The sequence below is a fragment of the Erythrolamprus reginae genome, chromosome 2 (genome assembly GCF_031021105.1).
Source record: "Erythrolamprus reginae isolate rEryReg1 chromosome 2, rEryReg1.hap1, whole genome shotgun sequence".
Taxonomy (NCBI): domain Eukaryota; kingdom Metazoa; phylum Chordata; class Lepidosauria; order Squamata; family Dipsadidae; genus Erythrolamprus; species Erythrolamprus reginae.
Window position 1 is genome coordinate 197792375 of NC_091951.1, and position 18668 is coordinate 197811042.

The 18668-nt window shown below is 37.7% G+C and overlaps 1 protein-coding gene across 1 annotated transcript; it reads right to left on the reverse strand.

Moving 5' to 3' along the window:
• Positions 1–426: 426 nt before the first annotated feature.
• Positions 427–18668, reverse strand: DSN1 (DSN1 component of MIS12 kinetochore complex). The gene is made up of 12 exons (XM_070736794.1): positions 18484–18668; positions 16875–16911; positions 15656–15713; positions 13841–14041; positions 12654–12727; positions 11633–11705; positions 10160–10247; positions 8147–8203; positions 5367–5438; positions 4361–4508; positions 2574–2661; positions 427–892 (listed from the first exon to the last, which is right to left on the reverse strand). The coding sequence occupies exons 1-12, from the start codon at positions 18666–18668 to the stop codon at positions 795–797; spliced, it is 1179 nt and encodes a 392-aa protein (XP_070592895.1). The 3' UTR covers positions 427–794.

An 18668-nucleotide genomic window follows, 5' to 3' on the forward strand; every position in this document is an offset into this window, starting at 1 on the left:
CCGGAGAGTCTCTGGAGGGATGGCGGAGGACATTTTTGCCTCTGGAGCCTGGGGAGGGTGAAAAACAGGCCTACCAGGCCCACCAAAGTTTGGGAAATGGGCTGTTTCAAGCCTACAAAGGGCTTCGGGTGGAGGGAACCATTTTTGCCATCCCTAGGCATTGAATTATGGGTGTGAGTACTTGCATATGCATAATAGCACACACACATACATTTTCGGCACCCGAGGTAAAAAAGGTTCACCATCACTGACCTAGATCATTATGGGTGACTTAAAAGAAAAGCTCTATAGGAAGATTATGCTCAGTCCGAATAAAGGATACTATATCCACACAGAAAATCCACTGAGAGGGACGGCATACAAATCTAATAAATTATTATTGATTATTAATTGGGGAAGCTTAAAACAGAATATCGTAAACCATGGTAGTGTAGCATCCTCCACTATTGTTTATTGCATATTAAATATACAAAACATGGATGCATAGATACCTACTCTTCTGAAATTCTTCCCCGTTCTCCCATGGAATTTCTGTTCCAGGGGTTGAAAGAATATACATGGAAACACAGAATGAAAAGCTGCTGTATCTGTTGTTTTCTTCCTCCTCACAACCCACCCACTACCATCGGTGGAGAGATCATCTTCTTGCTCTTTTCATCAGTAACAATGGCCAAGCCAATATTTAAGTTGCTATGGCCTACATAGATGTTTCCAAAGTCAGTTTTAGAAAGTCAGATGAAGAATGAGACAGTCTTGATGAAATGCTTCTTAGCAAAATGAAACTGAAACTTTCTTTAATCTTTTGGAGGTGGCGGCACAGATGTATTTGTCTGGAAAAGCTTAAGAAGTTTTCGGGCTGGTGATTTCTCTAATCTCAGGAAAGTTCTAGAGGCTGAAATAGAAAGAATGTTGTATTAATTCCAGATACTTATGCTATTAAATGAATGTTGGAGGAGAGCAAAATCATGGAACCTAACAAGATATTAAAAGTCTTAACATAGACTGCTGACCTTTATGATCATGTAATTTATTGCAGATGTTAAGGATAGTTGTTGGAAATGTGACATTTCTTTTGGAGAACGTAGCATTTTCTACTAATCAAAGAATACAGCAATGTTTACTATAATAGGGGAGATTTTCTGATATTTTGCAATAATTTATTATTTATTAATTAAATTTGTATGCTGCCCAACTTCCAAAGGACTCTGGGCGGCTTACAACAACAATAATATGTACTGATAGTATAGTAATGAATTTATTGGCAAACCTGTGACTATTGATAATATAAAATGTAAGACAGATACTGTACTTTTATCTTTTTCTTAGTTTGTATGCTTTGTTAGATATTGTTTAATTTGTTTTGTTTTGGTTTCTTTTTATTAATTTAAAGTTTTAATTATAAGGATGTTAAATAATAAAAATATTTAATAAAGCTTCCATACTTGTAGAAAGATATATGTCATTTTTGCAGTCTAAGTTAATTGTGGATTCAGACATAATAATAAACTATAGTTAAAACTACAAACAAGTTTCAAATTGTGATTTTGTTTTCTACGATGTATTTAGGCAGAAACTAAGCAACACATTGGGTTGGCGTTGCATGAATTGCTAAAAAATCTCTATAAATTGAGACACATATCTTCCAAACTGTTCCAAACAATGATATATCTAATGTAAAATCAGCCTGAAATGTATTTAACCTTTCTCATATAATGTTTTCCATTCCCAATGGATTTATTAAATCGCTTAATGTAACATACATTTCCAAGATTATATTATTATAATCTGAATCTGTTACTGTAACATACCTTTCTAATGTGCAGTGCAGCAGTTTCTTTTAATGGAGAGAAAAATCAATATGACCTGATTTGCATTAATATCAGCAATATTGGTATTTACAGGTGGATCCAGAGTAATCTTGCCACAAACCAAAAAACCTAATTCTGTTTTACAGAAAACAGAAATATAGTATAGGAAAATGAGATTTTCCTAATGCTCAAACCATTGTGACAATGTCTTATACAGTACTACTCTGTAAAGTTCCCCAATTATCCAAACAATTTTTCAGGGTAAAACAGTAAGTGTTCATGTGTTGTCAGCTTCCATTCTATAAGTCATGACAAAAAACTCCAATATTAATAAAGTTAATACAATTACATTCTATAAGTTTAACATTTTCCTTACTATTACAATAAAATAGAATTTAACTTCCAGTGCTTGGTGATGGGTACATTTAAAAATCTAAAACCTTATAACAATAGAGCTGAAAATCAGCTTGAGGATGGAAGAATAGAAAAAACTCACTTTCAACATTTGGGTTACCTGAAATTAGACTTCAGATAGATCAAATGTGTACATTACATATAACAAATAAACCCGTTTGTAATTTATATGCAATTATTTTTTGTTTTGTGCATTGAGTAATATGTATTAGGCAGGGTCTAATACATGGGAGTCATGCAGTGTAGAAATGTAATAAATATACAAAATAAATCTTTAATATGAATGAGGGGAGAAAGAACACCCAGAATTTGTTCCAGTTATACAAAAATAATAGCTACTTCATAACTTACCAAGTTGTGTCGATAGTTTCTGGAGATATAATGTAGTATCTTCCACATAGGTCTGACAAACTTTCACCATCTGACTGATTTCATCAAGCTGAAAAGAAATATAATTTAAAAGGTGACAATTCAGCAGAGATGATCTATTCTGACCTTTTAAATGACCAGTTCCCTCTATTATTCTAAATTAAATATTACTGTGGTGCATCATTCAGCAGATTCAAGCAAACAATGGGAAATGTTTAAGTTCCCTCCTTCTTAGACTCTTGGTAGCCTCCTTCCAGACTTTTATTCTAAACTCAGCAAGGTCTGATTGAAAGATTTATCTATTTTGTCTTGGAAGCTCATTATCACTTACAATCATCTGACTCCTTCACTCAATCAGAAGAGAAAGCAAGTTAAATTATCCTGCCATTCTTTATCTCAAGATTCTGAGTGGCTAATCTCCCATCCCTAGCTTTTTTCCCAAACTAGCAGGCACAGAAAAATCATACAATAACTCATTTAAATTGATATTCTCAAATATTTAAAACATTCAAGTAATCTGTGAAATGCACAGAATGAAAACAATGATAAAGAAACAGCACAATAGCAATACATAACTACTGAACGTGATCAGTAGTAAAAAAAAAAATTAAAAGCATAGAAAAAATGTTTTCGCTAGGAGTTTTGTTGTTGATTTCCCCCTTCCTTGTGCAATACCCCTTTTAATATCCTCTGTTATTAATGTACTTATCAATTTATTGTGCTACTTATACCAAGCTTAAAATACTATCTGTAATTCATGTTACAAAAAAAATCTCTAGAATCCTGCTTTCATTTCTTACGAAAACCCTCAATACTATAAAGGAGTAGAAAAATACACATATTTTTCATTTTAACGGGCATTCTAGATTCTTCCTCTCCACTCATTCTGTAGGTAAAGTCTAAACCAGGGGTCCTCAAACTTGGCAACTTTAAGACTTGTGGACTTCACTTCCCAGAATTCTCCAGCCAGCATTCTCGCACATCTGCTTATTTGTTTTGGCTTTTTTATTTCTTAGAAAAATAATGTTGGGTTTACTTTATAATTTGAGCTTTCCAATTTTATTGTTTGGCCTTGTACTCTCTCCTAGGCAATCATGACATAATTCCCAATTCTAGCACATTATTCACTTTGAGATTCTTTCATATCGAGAAATTCCTAATCATTATAAAAATCTCCAAGCCATGCTATCATTTAAGATAGCTTTATCTACATCCTCACTCTCTGTTCCTCATACCCAGGAAACATGTTGCCTCTTTCCCTGACAAGTGCACTGTCCAGTGCCTTTCTACTTCAACAATCTATGTTTGGTTATCATTTTACCTCTGTTATAAGGTTTTCAGTTTCTATGTTTTTAAAAAGCATGTACAACAGCAAGCTACCCACACGCATACTTTCTGGACATAACTTGATCCATCGGTTTCTTTGACAGAATCTATTGCTGGGAATTCTGGCCATCTGGATTATCAAGTCCTCCAACTAGGCATTACCACTTGCCTACTGTTTCAGGAAGGTGGAGAAGAGCAAAAATGTATATGTAGTACAAATGTTGCTTCAAGTGAATTGCTTCAAGTTCTTAGAGGACTGAGAACTGCTTTAAGTTCTCAGAGGAAAGAATTGCGGGCTTTCAATACCTGGCTCTTTCCCTCACTTAATTATTGCACCATTCCTAACTGTCTTTTTAAAATTAATGCTAGTTAATAACATTAATTTTTTAAAAGACAGTAGGGAATGACAAAACAATGGTACAATAACTGTTGTCATCACTCACCACTCCCTGTAGGCAATAAAAGACTTCTCCTTGACAATCCAGTATTTTCTGATAGTCTGGCTTGGCTTGAAGTACATGGGCTTGGGATGTCCCAAGATAGCTGCAAGATTCCTCTGGTGCTTGTTTCAGCTCGCATGACTCTAGCTGCCTTAAAAGATAAAAAGGAAGATCACAACCATCAGGAAATGGTCAGTAAATTCACTATTACAGGGTATGTGACGATCAGATTCTGGCCTAACCCTCATTTATTCATTCTGGGTTCCCACTCCTGCCTTTTTTCTCAGTTAGATGCCAGCCACCAATTCTCAACAATATCTGACTCAGCAACAGTCTTTTTTTTCACCTTTTTGGGGATGAGAAGGGAATCCTTCTCTACATGATAAAAAAAAAAAACAAATCCCTTTACTGGTACAATATTACTATCATGTTTGTTGTATGTTACCAATCCTGGTGTAACCCTTAAGAGACTTCAAATCCCAATGAACAATTATAAAGTTAATAAAATAAGGAAAAAATCTTTAAAAGCATTAACCAAATTATATATTTATCTTGACCCCTTAGTTAAAAATCTTTCACGACCCACAAAACTGGACCTGCCTCCTTATCTTCAACAATCCCCAATCTCTTGTCTTCCCCTTCTAGAAGTTTCCAGCTTCCCTTTCTAATGAGATGGTTAGCTATTTCTTAGCAGCTAGTCACTCAAAACAGTATCAACTATTGCTTCCCTCTTCAGTTCAACCACTGAAAAATGCAGCATCAACACATTTTTGATCAGTTCACATTTTACTATCCCTCACTCAAATTGTTAACTATTTTGAAATATTAAAAAACACCAGTTTTAATGTTTAGGGTTTACCTACTAATGACAATTAAAATGTGTGGGCCTGCCCATACTCCCTTTTTTCTGTTCTTGTCCATTAGATTACATTATATAAATCTTATAGCCTTTAACTTTGTAACCCTGCTTTCAGAATAATCTAAGGATAAAAATAGCCAATATTCTAACCTGGATATTTCTTCCATTTTTTTCTGGTAAGATAAAAGTAGCTCATCCCAAGCTTGATTCTCTGCTGAAAACCTGTTAAAAATATAGATTATAATTAGCTTCAGCACCAGAGACATTAGTGCTGTCATTTGCTGTCATTAACTTGAAGTAGCCTTAACTGAAAGGTCTCTTGAGAATTGTATATGGCACTACATGGTCCATCAATACTGTATACACTTGGTCTTCCATATTCTCCCGGGATGATCATAAATCAGTTCCATTCAGCTAAGACTAATAAAATTACGGTAACTCAATTTTGATGTGATGGAAACAGATAGAACTAGTCCTTAGTTTTAAACAAGTTTAGGAATCAGATTTATGCAAGTGCTTACATGATACATTATGCAATGTTCATGAGGTCTTGAGCATTATTATCTACTTTAATACAGGAAGTCTATCTTAAGATTTTATAACAATCTTGCCTATAATACATAACTACTCTGAAATGCTGGAGGGGTTATTATAATCAAAATGGAATTTTCTTCCATCTTTAAAAGTTCAGTCAGTTTTATAGTTTCTTAATGAACATGGTTCAGGGATGGATGATATATGGCTTATAAACCAAATACTGTAACCTCTTCTTGCTTCCAGTTTCATTCTGTTTTAATAGAGAAATAACAGACCTTAACCAATGAGGGTTTTTAAAGTAAATTTTTAGTAAATTAATAAATAAATACTAACAGGAAAGCATTCTTTAAAGCTTCTTTCCCTTGGAGGAACAGAAAATGACATCAAAGCATTAAAAGGCTCAATGAATGATTGAATAGGCTGAATTTATAAATAGAAAATGCTTATAAAGCACAAAAGCTTTTATTAGTCCATGTTAGACAAGCATTGCAATTACATTATAAAACATACTATATCAGATTTATTTTGGGGGGGGGGGGAGTACAGAAAACAGTGGGCTAATGTTACTTGGTACTTCACAAAAGAAAGAAAGAAAGAGAAAGAGAAAATAAACAGTGGGGTTCCAGAGAAAAAGGCACCATGGAAATTGCTGGGGAATTTTGGTTTCAATTACTCAAGTAAATTTTGTTCATTAAAAGCCTGAATAACCTGAATAACCTTCATGATTAACACCTCAGAGTCTTCAGTTATTTCAACCTATTGCAGCAGAGGTATGACTGCAATGAGGCAATACAAACATAATATTCAAGTTCTTCATGTCTTCTTCACTGGTTTCCGGTTTTTCCCCAGTCCCAATTCAAGATGGTTGCTTTAACTACAAAGCCATTTACAATTTAAAATCTGAAAATTCATCTCTTCCTACTCATAACATAATTTGAAAGACCTGCTCAGGAATGCCTTTCAACCCAGGGCCATGTTTGTCATCTCTTTTGGCACAAGGTAAATATTGTTATTTTCCCAGAATTTGTGTTTTAATCCTACTGTGATTCTTATTGCATTCTCTATTTAAAGTATTAATTTTATTTTGCAGATTTTGTTTTGTATTGTATTCTTGTAAAACATCTTTGGTTTTATTAATGGCTTCCAACTTACTGTTTTAACTTCAAATGTAATGTTAATTGCAAATTGTTTGGGGATTCCCTTTCATGGGAAGCTGTATATACATGTTTTAAATAAATACACATTTTTATTCTCTCTCATGTGGGCATATTATTGATATCTTAAGAGGAAGAGTCCATGGTTGTTTGCACTTGTTCCCGGCACAAATTGCACATTGTCACTCTACTTAAAGCCTTTAATCATGCATCAACATTATTATGCTAATGAGAACAAATATGCTTAAGGTTCATTCTCCTTTGCATGGTGATTAGTTCAGATATAATGCTGAATTATGTTTAACCATGAGAGAGAAAGAAGAATTTGAACCAGATGGGAAATAATGTTTTAGACTATAATCTGATGGCTAGGTTTAATACAGCACTTTAGGATTGTCACTATTTTAAGGAAGCTTCCCTTTAGAACAAACTAAGCAGTACTTAATGACAAAATGAAAAGACTTTCATTTTAGAACAAAGATAAATTACCGTAATCCTTTACCACTTTACTGTCCAGGAAAGGCAATCTTTCCCTAACTAGGAGTAATAATTTGTTCTTTGACCCCCCCCCCAAGGGTTATAAAAGTATGGCAGTGAAACAGTGATGTAACTGGAGGACATAGAATCTCCTTTTTTATGGCCACACTTCCTGTCGTAAAATATTACTACGCTAAAAAGGAGGAAAAAAGCGTTCCCTAGATACTTTCATCAAATTTATTCTCCCTTGAATATTACCAAGTTGGTCACTGCAGGGCGTATGTCAGTGATGGCAAACCTTTTTATTCCTCGGGTGCCGAAAGATCGTGAGGGCGTACTATCACACATGTGCGAGTGCCCACACTATAATTCAGTGCCTGGGGTGGGCGAAAACAGCTTCTCCCACCCCCCAGAGGCCCTCTGGAAGCCGGAAACAGCCTGTTTCCCAACTTCTGGTTTGCCCCATAGGCTCATGTTTTGCCCTTCCCAGGCTCCAATGTCTTCCCTGGAGCTGGTGGAGGGTAAAAATGCCCTCCCCCACCCCCCTGGAGGGTCTCTGGAAGCCAAAAATGTCCTCCAAGACCCTCTGTGTGAGCCAAAAATCAGATGGCCGGCACACACATGCATGTTGGAGCTCAGCTAGGGCAATGGCTTGTGTACCAGCAGATATGGCTCCGCATGCCACCTGTGGCACTCGTGCCATAGGTTCGCCATCACTGGCCTATATTATTACAGCACATTTGGGTTTGGAATCGATCTTACCTTGCAATGGCATCCTTTAAGGCAGTCACTTCATTGAATGCAGGATCTGACAGAGCACTAAAATAGAAGATGCAGTGATTTTAGACACTATTTATAGAAAACCACAAATTGTGGTTTCTGTTTTTTCTATAATATGCAATTCTTAGGCAACCTGCATACAACAAAGAGAATATGTGTAGCTTGGGGGTGAACTGTTGGGTTATTGTAACTCTCTAAGCTTTGTCATCTAGAAAGCAGATCTAAAGTTTTAGTGTTTGTGTGAGAATGTTACTGCTTCTATCACAATCTTAGCTAATCTTAGCTAAGAATCGTGAGTACTGACTTAATGGGTATGACTAAAGATTTCTTAATATATTTGTCCATTGAACCAGAAAGCAAAATTGATGAATGTCATGATTCTGGGTTTCCAGTCCGAGTCTCTGGAGAGGGGCGGCATACAAATTGAATTAATAATAATAATAATAATAATAATAATAATAATAATAATAATAATAATATTCTTTTAAGTTGCATATGTGTTTGTGTAGTGATGCTGCAGTGATTTTTTTGGATATTTCTGGATCTATAGACATGAAGAGTTCTATGACATCGAGGAAAGTCTTCTATTCTTAGGTCCTTGATATTGTGGAGGCTCTGTAGTGGAGCATTAATAAGAGTATTTCCTCCCATCTGCAAGATGTCCACGTTTCTGGTGAATTTTTTGGATGCATTTTAGGTTGAGAACTACCGGTAGTTATTTATGGGACTGTAGGATTCTTTATGCTTATGGCTTTCCATACATATTGTGTTCTGTTAATAACAGTGATTTGGTTTTATCTGCTGGGATGATAGTGATTTTTCCTGAAACAGCATTACCACTTTGAAGAGTGACTTTAGCAGGCAAAATGGGCAAAATATACAAATATCCCATGTACAGGTAGTCAACTTACGACCACAATTGAGCCCAAAAGTTGTGTTGCTAAGTGATTTGTTAAATGGGTTTGGCTCTACTTTACAACTTTTTGGCCACATTTGTTACGTGAATCGCAGCAATTATTAAATTAATCTTTCTTAAGTGAATCTGGTTACCCCATTGTCTTTGCTTGTCAGAAGAAAGCAAAAGGGAATCACATGACTGCAGGACACTGCAACCATCATAAATGCAAGTCAATTGTCAAGCTTCCAAATGTAAATCACATGACCATGGCGATGCTGCAACAGTCATAAATATGAAAAATGGTCATAAATCGCTTTTTTTCAGTGCCTTTGTTACTTTGAAAGGTCAGTAAATGAACTATTGCAAGTCAAGGACTACATGTACATACCATTCATTCATTCATTCATTCATTCATTCATTTATTTGATTTGTATGCCGCCCCTCTCCGTAGACTTGGGGTGGCTAACAATAATAATAAAACAACATATAACAAATCTAATATTTAAAATAACTAAAAACCCTTATTAAAAACCAAACATGCACACAAATATACCATACATAAATTGTATAGGCCTGGAGGAAAGAAATATCTCAATTCCCCCATGCCTGACGATAGAGGTGGTTTTTAAGGAGCTTACGAAAGGCAAGGAGGGTGGGGGCAATTCTGATCTCTGGGGGGAGCTGGTGCCAGAGGGTCGGGGCCGCCACAGAGAAGGCTCTTCCCCTGGGTCCCGCCAAATTTACAATATAGTCAAAAGCCTAGGAAGGAAGCAAATCGCCTAGATAGAATACATCTACTCCAGCAATTAACCATGATAAGCAGGAAATAGCACCCCATGAACAATCAGGGAAGAAACAATTGTTTAGTCAAGAAATCATCAAAGAGAAAGCCACATCGCCACCAAGACTGACAGGTGTAAGATAGTCAGCAAACTCCAGTCTACCTTGCATTGATGTTACATAGACCAGTAATTAAATGTCTGCAGGAAAATAACCAAGCTCAGAGATCACCAAGAATTCAAGAAATATGTGTCAGGTACATGACTATAAGAACTTGTTTTAGTTGAAACACATTAAAAAAAGATTAGCCATTTTACCATTTGGGGTCATCAAAGCATTTCTGCACAAATCCATCCAGGATCAGTTTCTCTGTATGGAGCATCAGCTCTTCTGAAAGTGAGCTCACTAGAAAAGATAATGAAAACCGAGAGTGAATAGGATGAAATGCTATATAAGAGATCACTGAGTGGGGGGGAAATGAGCTTTCTGTGTTCTACTAAGATTGAAGGACAAATTTCCCTGGACTTTTGTCTACCACCATGATTTTCTCTTGAAATACATAGAAAGAAGGAAACATTGGTTGTACAGTGTTCCCTCGATTTCCGCGGGGGATGCGTTCCGAGACTGCCCGCGAAAGTCGAATTTCCGCGAAGTAGAGATGCGGAAGTAAATACACTATTTTTGGCTATGGACAGTATCACAAGCCTTCCCTTAACACTTTAAACCCCTAAACTGCAATTTCTCATTCCCTTAGCAACCATTTAGATTATTACTCACCATGTTTATTTATTAAAGTTTATTTAAAAAAATATTTATTAAAGGCGGACGAAAGTTTGGCGATGACATATGACGTCATCGGGCGGGAAAAACCATGGTATAGGGTAAAAAACAGCAAAGTATTTTTTAATTAATATTTTTGAAAAACCGCGGTATAGCCGTTTCGGGAAGTTCGAACCTGCGAAAATCGAGGGACCACTGTATTCCTAAATAAAATTTCAATTCACATAATGGGATGCCAAACGTAGTGTATAACAGAATCAGTGTTAGAAAGTCAGGCGTGAAAGATCAGAACTACATATGAAGTTCCAACTGAATTTATTTACTGCTAATCATGCCTATGCACAGGAATCTACTCAACTAATTGTCAGCATTATCTTGGTGTTAGATGAGGATCAACACAATTCAAGAGAGGTTGCACTTAGTCCATTTGTGGCCATGTAGACTCTAGATCCCGAATGTCAAACTTGATTGCATATGTAACGCATCTTGCTGAATTGCGAAGTTTTTGCCTTTGCAGAGCCAGGGTGGGTGTGGCTTATGTGTAATGCATCCGGCCCACAAGCCACCAGTTTGACAAGCCTGCTCAAGACTGGTTCCTCAGGTTTTACTACACCTTCTATAGTACAAGAGTTTATATGCCTAATCAGTGTCCTGCTGATAGACCATTGGTCCACGTTTCCGAATCGGTACTGGTTGCAAATGCCTACATGATAAGTTTGCCAAGTTAACACATTTAAAAATGAAATATGGCAGATTTCCTTCAAAATTATCTGTCCAAAATAATTTGGACTGTTTTTTAGGTTGCTGAATACGTGCTTTAAGATCAAACAGTCTTGACCAAATTGTTCTTCTGTTGAGACATAACCAACGTTGGAGACCCCTGCAGGTTTTCAACATGTGCAGATGACGGCGTGCACGAGTGACATTTATGAACCGGGAGGGAAGGTAAGTGTATTTCAACCCTGGACATAACCCTTTCTCTCTTGAGGTACACCATACATAAAACTTACCATTCTGCTGAAAAGTTTCAAAATTAAAGCCTTCCATGTGCCCCAGAGATTGCTCAAGCTTTCGGGCAGAGTACTAACAGGAAAGAAAAGATTTAAATTTGAATATATTTGATCTTTAAATGTTCGCAGAATCCATGCTAAAATTTAACTTTTCAACAATGCTGCTAAAAATAAGAGAACTTTTAACTATATACTTAGTATGCACTGCAACCAAAAACCCAATCAAGTTCCAGTAATCAGAAATGCACTTATTGTATTAATCAACTAGTTCTCAATAACCATGTCAATAAAATTAGCACTTTCGATAATAAGAATTCCATTGCCAGATTACTTCCGAGACCGCCTTCTGCCGTATGAGTCCCAGCGACTGGTTAGGTCTCACAGAGGCAGCTTTCCCAAGGTCCTGGCAATTAGACAATATCATTTGGCGAGACCTAGGGAGAAGAGCCTTCCCTGTGGGGGCCCCGGCCCTCTGAAATCAGCTCACCGTAGAGATTTGCACCGCCCCCACCCTCCTCGCCTTTCACAAGAGTCAAGATTCATTTATGCCGCCAGGCTTGGAGCGATTAGATCTCAGCCCATGGCCAACAAATTTTTGTATGGTTGTTGTTTGAATGGGTATGACTGATTTTTTTATTAGCATAACTGGGGATTTTAGATTGTTCGTTTAATTTTAATCAATTGGATTTAATTACGGTATTCTGTTGTTTTTATATGTTGTAAGCCGCCCTGAGTCTTCGGAGAGGGGCAGCATATAAATCCAATTAAATAAATAAATAATAATAATAATTAATAAATAAATAAATAAATAAATAGATAAATAAATAATCCAGACTCATTCTGATAAGAGCCTGGTTTAGACAGTGGCTTGTGCACTCTTACAATATGTAGGTCAACTCCTTGCTGCATTCATCATGCTACCATCACCACTGTATCCACACTGATTCAAAGCAAAACCCTGTGTAGTCAGTCACCACTTTTCCACAGTGACAACCCCATTAAGATTTAACTTGAACTTTACCTGGAAACTAGAAAGGAGGAGTGCTGCCATTCTGTCAGCCTCTGGCAAATGCAGACTGATTGCCTTACTCAAGTCTGAAAGTTCAGCAAAATGGTATCATTTCAGTTTGGGAAAATTACAAATTTCAAATCTCTGAGTCTGCGGAGAGGGGCGGCATACAAATCTAATAAATTATTATTATTATTATTATTATTATTACTACTACTACTACTACTATATTTTAACAATTGAACACTATGCCTAATACTTTTAGTCAATTTACATTTTTACAATCCACAAGCAAAGTTTACTAAACACAGTGGTATTTATCTCTGAACAGGTAAGCATTATTACTAGAACAAAGCCTTCCTCTAACCTGGTGCTGGATGAGAGTTGATATTCACCATCTTTAGAGAAGACCAGGTTGGAAAGTAATAAATTAAATAGATAAATAGTAAATTAAAAAACAGCACTTTATGCCCCCAAATTTTTCACAACTTTATTAGTAGTAACTTCATTACTACTTCATTTACTTGGAGTTTATAAAGAGCATTTTTTAAAAATCATAGTGTGATTATTTAAGGGCAGGTGAACATTGTTTTAGACTAGAAACAGGCAATCAGTGGCCTGTAATATAGCACCACAACATCTTCTCTGTAACAACTATTGCCACTCAAAATGGGTAAAATTAAAAGTTCTGAAAATGTGTCTAGTATCTTGGTAATCTAAGAATAGAGGAGAGGAGAGAGGAGAGGGGAGAGGAGAGGAGAGAGAGGAGAGGAGAATAGAATAGAATTTTTTATTGGCCAAGTGTGATTGGACACACAAGGAATTTGTCTTGATGCATAGGCTCTCAGTGCACATAAATGATACATAAAACAAAAAGATATGCATCTAAGAGTGCACAGTCTTTAGACTAAGGCATACATTCTGCTAAAAAAAGCCCAAAACTTCAGTACACAAAAAAGTAAACTAAAACTTTCAGTTCTTCCAATCTAATGTTGAGGATTGTTGCCCTGGGGAAGGAGAAAATCTATTTTTAAAATACTCATATTAAACCCATATTATGCAGCAATCGGATAGTTCAGCAAATTTTAGGGTGCCATCTGTTTAGGGATAGTTCACATAGCTTCTTCCAGAACTTGACTCATGTTGTCTTCCTCCTACCAAATTCATCCTTAATTGTTATTTGCTTCAAGGAAACATACCCAAAATATCAAAATGAAAAGGTGGCAGTGACCTCCGGGGTTTACCACCTAGTTTCATACTGAAGCGACTCATGGAGCGACGTGCAACTTTGGGGCTAGGGAGCTGTCCAAAAGATTCATTAAATGAAGTTGAAGCACAGTGTATTTCAGGATCAACACCCTGTGAGGATGCTTTTTCAAGCCCCTGAGCACACTCGTTTTCTACAAAGAAGGAAAGTAAAGAAAACATGTTTCATATAAAAACCAAAATATTTCAAGGCAAAAAATCCAGCACTTATTTTCAATTATATTAATTTAAAATTCATGCAAACAGGATGTAAGCTGAGGGAAAGGATTCTGATATATGAATAGGCTAGCTATATACACGCACAGAGTGTGTGTGTTTTTCTGTCAAATCACCCTAGTATACTCAAATACAGTGATACCTCGTCTAACGAACTTAATTGGTTCCGGGAGGAGGTTCATAAGGTGAAAAGTTCGTAAGACGAAACAATTAACAATTAATGCGTGCAAGCAAAAAAAAAAATCGCAAAAACGGCGCTCCGCTGGGCGCCGCCACCCAGCTGTCACCTTTTGAAACAGCCGGGCGCTTCTCGGCATTCTCACGAACACCGAACCCGAAAAGTTCAGCAAAAGTTTGGGTTCCGCGTTCAGGTGGCCGCCGAGAAGCGCCGCCACCCAGCTGTCACCTTCGCAGAAGAGCCGCGGAGCTGTCGGCCGATTGGGAAGCTCAAACGGATGTGGGGAATCCCAACAGGGAATTCCATAGGCGGAGCTTTGACGTCACGGAGACGTCCTTCCTGGCCGGCCGAAACGTGGACTCCAGGAAGGACGTTCATGACATCAAAGCTCCGCCCATTGAATTCCCTATTGGGATTCCTCACCTCCATTTGAGTCTCCCGACCGGCCGACAACTCCGCAGCTCTTCTGCAAAGGTGACAGCCGGGCAGAGGCGCTTCTCGGCAGCCTCCCAAACCCAAACGCCGAACCCAAAATTTTGCTGAACTTTCGGGTTCGGCGTTCAGGAGAACGCCGAGAAGCCCCCCAGCTGTTTCAAAAGGTGGCAGCCGGGCGGCGGCGCTTCTCAGCCAAACCCGAATACCGAACCCGAACTTTTGCCAAACTTCCAGGTTTGGCGTTCGCGACGGCAGATTCGTAAGGCGAAAAAAGTTCGTAAGAAGAGGCACAAAAATCCCGAACCTCGGGTTCGTATCTCGAAAAGTTTGTAAGACGAGGGTTTCGTATCACGAGGTACTACTGTACAGGCTTCTTATCCTACCCATGCTACGTATTATAGGAATCTAACTAAAATACCCAGAGATTGCCAATTTATGGATCAATTTCTAAACCAGCACATCTCAATCAGCCCAGGAGTTATTATTAGCACTTTCACACAAATTCTAAATATTAATTCAAAGAGAAATGATAAGACTAAATTGATCCACAAATCAATTTATGGTTTCCCCCACCCCATATTTCTTTTGTCTATAGTATCATATTTTCCCCAAAATAAGATATCCCTGGATAATAAGCCCAATCAGGCTTTTGAATGCATAACAATAAGGTCCAGTGCTTATTTCAGGGTTTTAAAAAATATAAGACAGGGTATTATTTTTGAGAAAACATGGGTACACATTTGTAAGTTGAAGGGATTCGTCAACTTACCAATGGCCCTCACATTCTGCTAAACTATGGTTTACTTTATATGGCTTGTTGAGGTGGGTTCACACATTGCAGCAAGCTGTAATTGACAGTGACACATACTTTGACGAAGCAGTAAAGGAAGATCAAACAAGAAAATTATAATCCTTTTACCCAAAGCTTCAGCATTTTCTCCACATACAGAAGCAGACTCCATGTCTTGAGAACTGATCTGAAACAAAAAAAATGTGTATTTCTCAAAAAACATACAAACATTAGATTCTTTTACCCCCACAATCATTACATTAGAAAATAAAAATTACAGTGGTACCTCTACTTACGAACATAATTTGTTCTGTGACCATGTTCTTAAGTAGAAAAGTTTGTAAGAAGTATTTTTTCCCATAGGAATCAATGTAAAAGCAAATAATGTGTGCGATTGGGGAAACCACAGGGAGGGTGGAGGCCCTGTTTCCTCCCAAGAGATTCCTAGAGAGGCCCCATGGAGGCTTCTCCCCGCCTTTTCTGGCGCTGTTTCCTTCCAGTAGATTCCTAGAGAGGCTTCACGGAGGCTTCTCCCTGCCTTTTCCGGTTACGGTTTTGGAGGCTCGGGTTTGTAAGTGGAAAATGGTTCTTGAGAAAAGGCAAAAAAATCTTGAACATCTGGTTCTTATCTAGAAAAGTTCTTAAGTAGAGGCGTTCTTAGGTACAGGTACCACTGTATCTTGGTGTTTCTGCTGTGATAGAAAAGCTCAATTGTTTTATTTCTCCAAGAACATTCTTATTATTCAAAAGATTCAGGACGCTTGAAGATTCATGGGGGTTTTTGCTGAACTTTACACAATACAATTGCTCTCCAAATTAGTCTGATTCCATTAAATATTTATCTGGAGAGAAGATCTACAAGGTATAGAATTCTCACATGATTTACTGCTTCAGATTACACAAAAGACATACAAATGGGAAACAAATATAAAAATAAGCAAAATATTCTATGCTTAATAAGAAATGCATAAATATTTCATCCACAGCTCTTTAAAGATCTCACTTCATTTAACTTGGTACTCCTTTTTTCCCTTAGGTAATAACCAACCCTACTTAAACAAATTGAATACATAGTTGGGCCTATCAGATGATATCCAGATTATCAGCCTAATTTTTGCATTTCAATCCCTGCACTGTAAAGAAAAAGGAATTAATTGCCTTTGTTAAATATGCAGAGACTGTTCTCTTTTATAAATGGTTCACATATCTTGGCCCTCCATTAGATATTGAATTATTGACTATTACTGCAGAATTGCAGGAAAATGTATGGCTTAATTTGAATAGTAATATTTCTTACTAAAGCATTAAAAGTGCTATATGTTTTAAAACTTGTAGGTAATTTCATTACCTGTTGAGCCAAGACCTTTGGAAGAATACCGTCTGTGCTGAAAAGTTTAACAATAAAGAATTCTCATTAAGCCTAGTTTCCTATCCTTCAAAAACAAAGTTAATTAAATAACTACAGTGAAACATTAATTTTAGGAATTTTGCAGATGTTGGTTCAGTATCAATCATTATGTGTCCAGTTATCATCCTCATTTTTTCTAGCAACTGCAATATAATTTATGGAACTAAAGCCACAAAACGCAAATTCAAAGTGAGGCTTTGATAAAGGAGAATATTTGAAGCTCGGGGTTGACTGTGAGAGATCCTTGGTTAGCTTGCTTGTTTTCTTGCAGATTTTTCATTTCCCAAACTAGGTAACATCAGTCCTAGCAGTGAGGCTCCTGAATTGCCTACAAAGAAAATGTCAGCGAGTACAGCCCATTCAAGCAAAATAAAGTTTTGTTTATATTTACCAGTGGGCCTTAAACAACCGCAAGACCAAAAAACCCCATGAAATGCAAGGCAGGAATGGCCAAGAACCTCGGATCCATTGAACAATTGACTATAAAGAGGTCAAGAGGGCTACCACATCCAGGCTGCAAATATCCAGAGGACTGCTAGACATATAGTGGTTGCAGGGATCATCATAATACATATATATTAGGTTTACATTGAAGACATTAACAATGCCACCATGCTGCAACCGCAGAAAACCGCTTCAGTCAAAAATATCTTGGTAAATATTGCAGATAAGCACAGCTTACTTTTTGCACATCGACTAACTATCTATCTATCTATCTATCTATCTATCTATCTATCTATCTATCTATCTATGTCTATCTATCTAATCTATCTAAAATCAATCAATCTACCTACCTACCTACCTATCTATCTAGATGTGTATGCCACTAACTCCTGAAGGGCTAAGGGCAGTTTACAACCAATTCATTCCTTTTCATTCTCGGTCACTTTCCACTTTCAGCACCGAAAAAATATAAATACCAGTAGTTCTCAATTTACAACCACAATCCAGCCAAACATTTTGATTGTTAAGTGAATGTTGCCCCACTTTACGACCTTTCTTTGTTCAACAAATCACTGCAGCTATTCAGTTAGTAACCCGGTTGTTAAGTGAATCTGGCTTCCCCACTGACACCCTTCATCGGAAGGTCCCAAAAGGGGATCAGGGGACACTGTAGCCATCCTAAACATGAACCCGGGGCTAGGCCTCTGAATCTTGGTTACGTGACCATGCAGCTGCCCACAACGGTCGTAAAAGTGGAAAAAAAAAGGGCAGAACTCACTTTTTTCGGTGCCGCTGTCATCTTTGAACGGGCACCAAATGAGCGGTTGTAAGTCGAGAACTATCTGTGAAGCGATGTGGCGTCGACCCCCCCCCCCCGCGCGAATGCTCGGGTGTCGTCCAATTAGCTTCTCCGTGGTTAGAGAACCGTAGCTGGACTTCTCCAAAAGGGGAGGGAGGGTCGCACTCGGTGGAGGCGCCATGACGTCACCGCGTGGCCACCCAAACCGACAATTCGAAGACTGGAACTGTTAAAAAGCAACCGGCTTCCCCCGCCAGGATTTCAAAGCGCCCAGGAGAGCTGGAAAGATCAAGCCTAACCACTTACTCAGCCCGAACGGAGCTCCTCTTCCTCCAACTCCGCAACTCCTTTCGCCTTCGCCGCCTGAATAAAATCAAACAAGCCCGCCACGGCACATGCGCGTTTACAGCCTGGCTGTCCTCAGCCAAGTTTTCGAAGACAGGCGGGGTTTGGTGGTTTTTTTTTTTTAAACCAGGGGTGCTTGGGCGCAT

Excerpts from the sequence above, each read along its gene's own strand:
- DSN1 (XM_070736794.1), bottom strand. The coding sequence starts at position 18,668 with ATGCGCCCAAGCACCCCTGGTTTAAAAAAAAAAAACCACCAAACCCCG. Across the intron at positions 15,714-16,874 it reads CAAAGGTCTTGGCTCAACAG|ATCAGTTCTCAAGACATGGA; the intron begins GTAATGAAATTA and ends TTTTTGTTTCAG. Across the intron at positions 4,509-5,366 it reads AAAATGGAAGAAATATCCAG|GCAGCTAGAGTCATGCGAGC; the intron begins GTTAGAATATTG and ends TTATCTTTTAAG.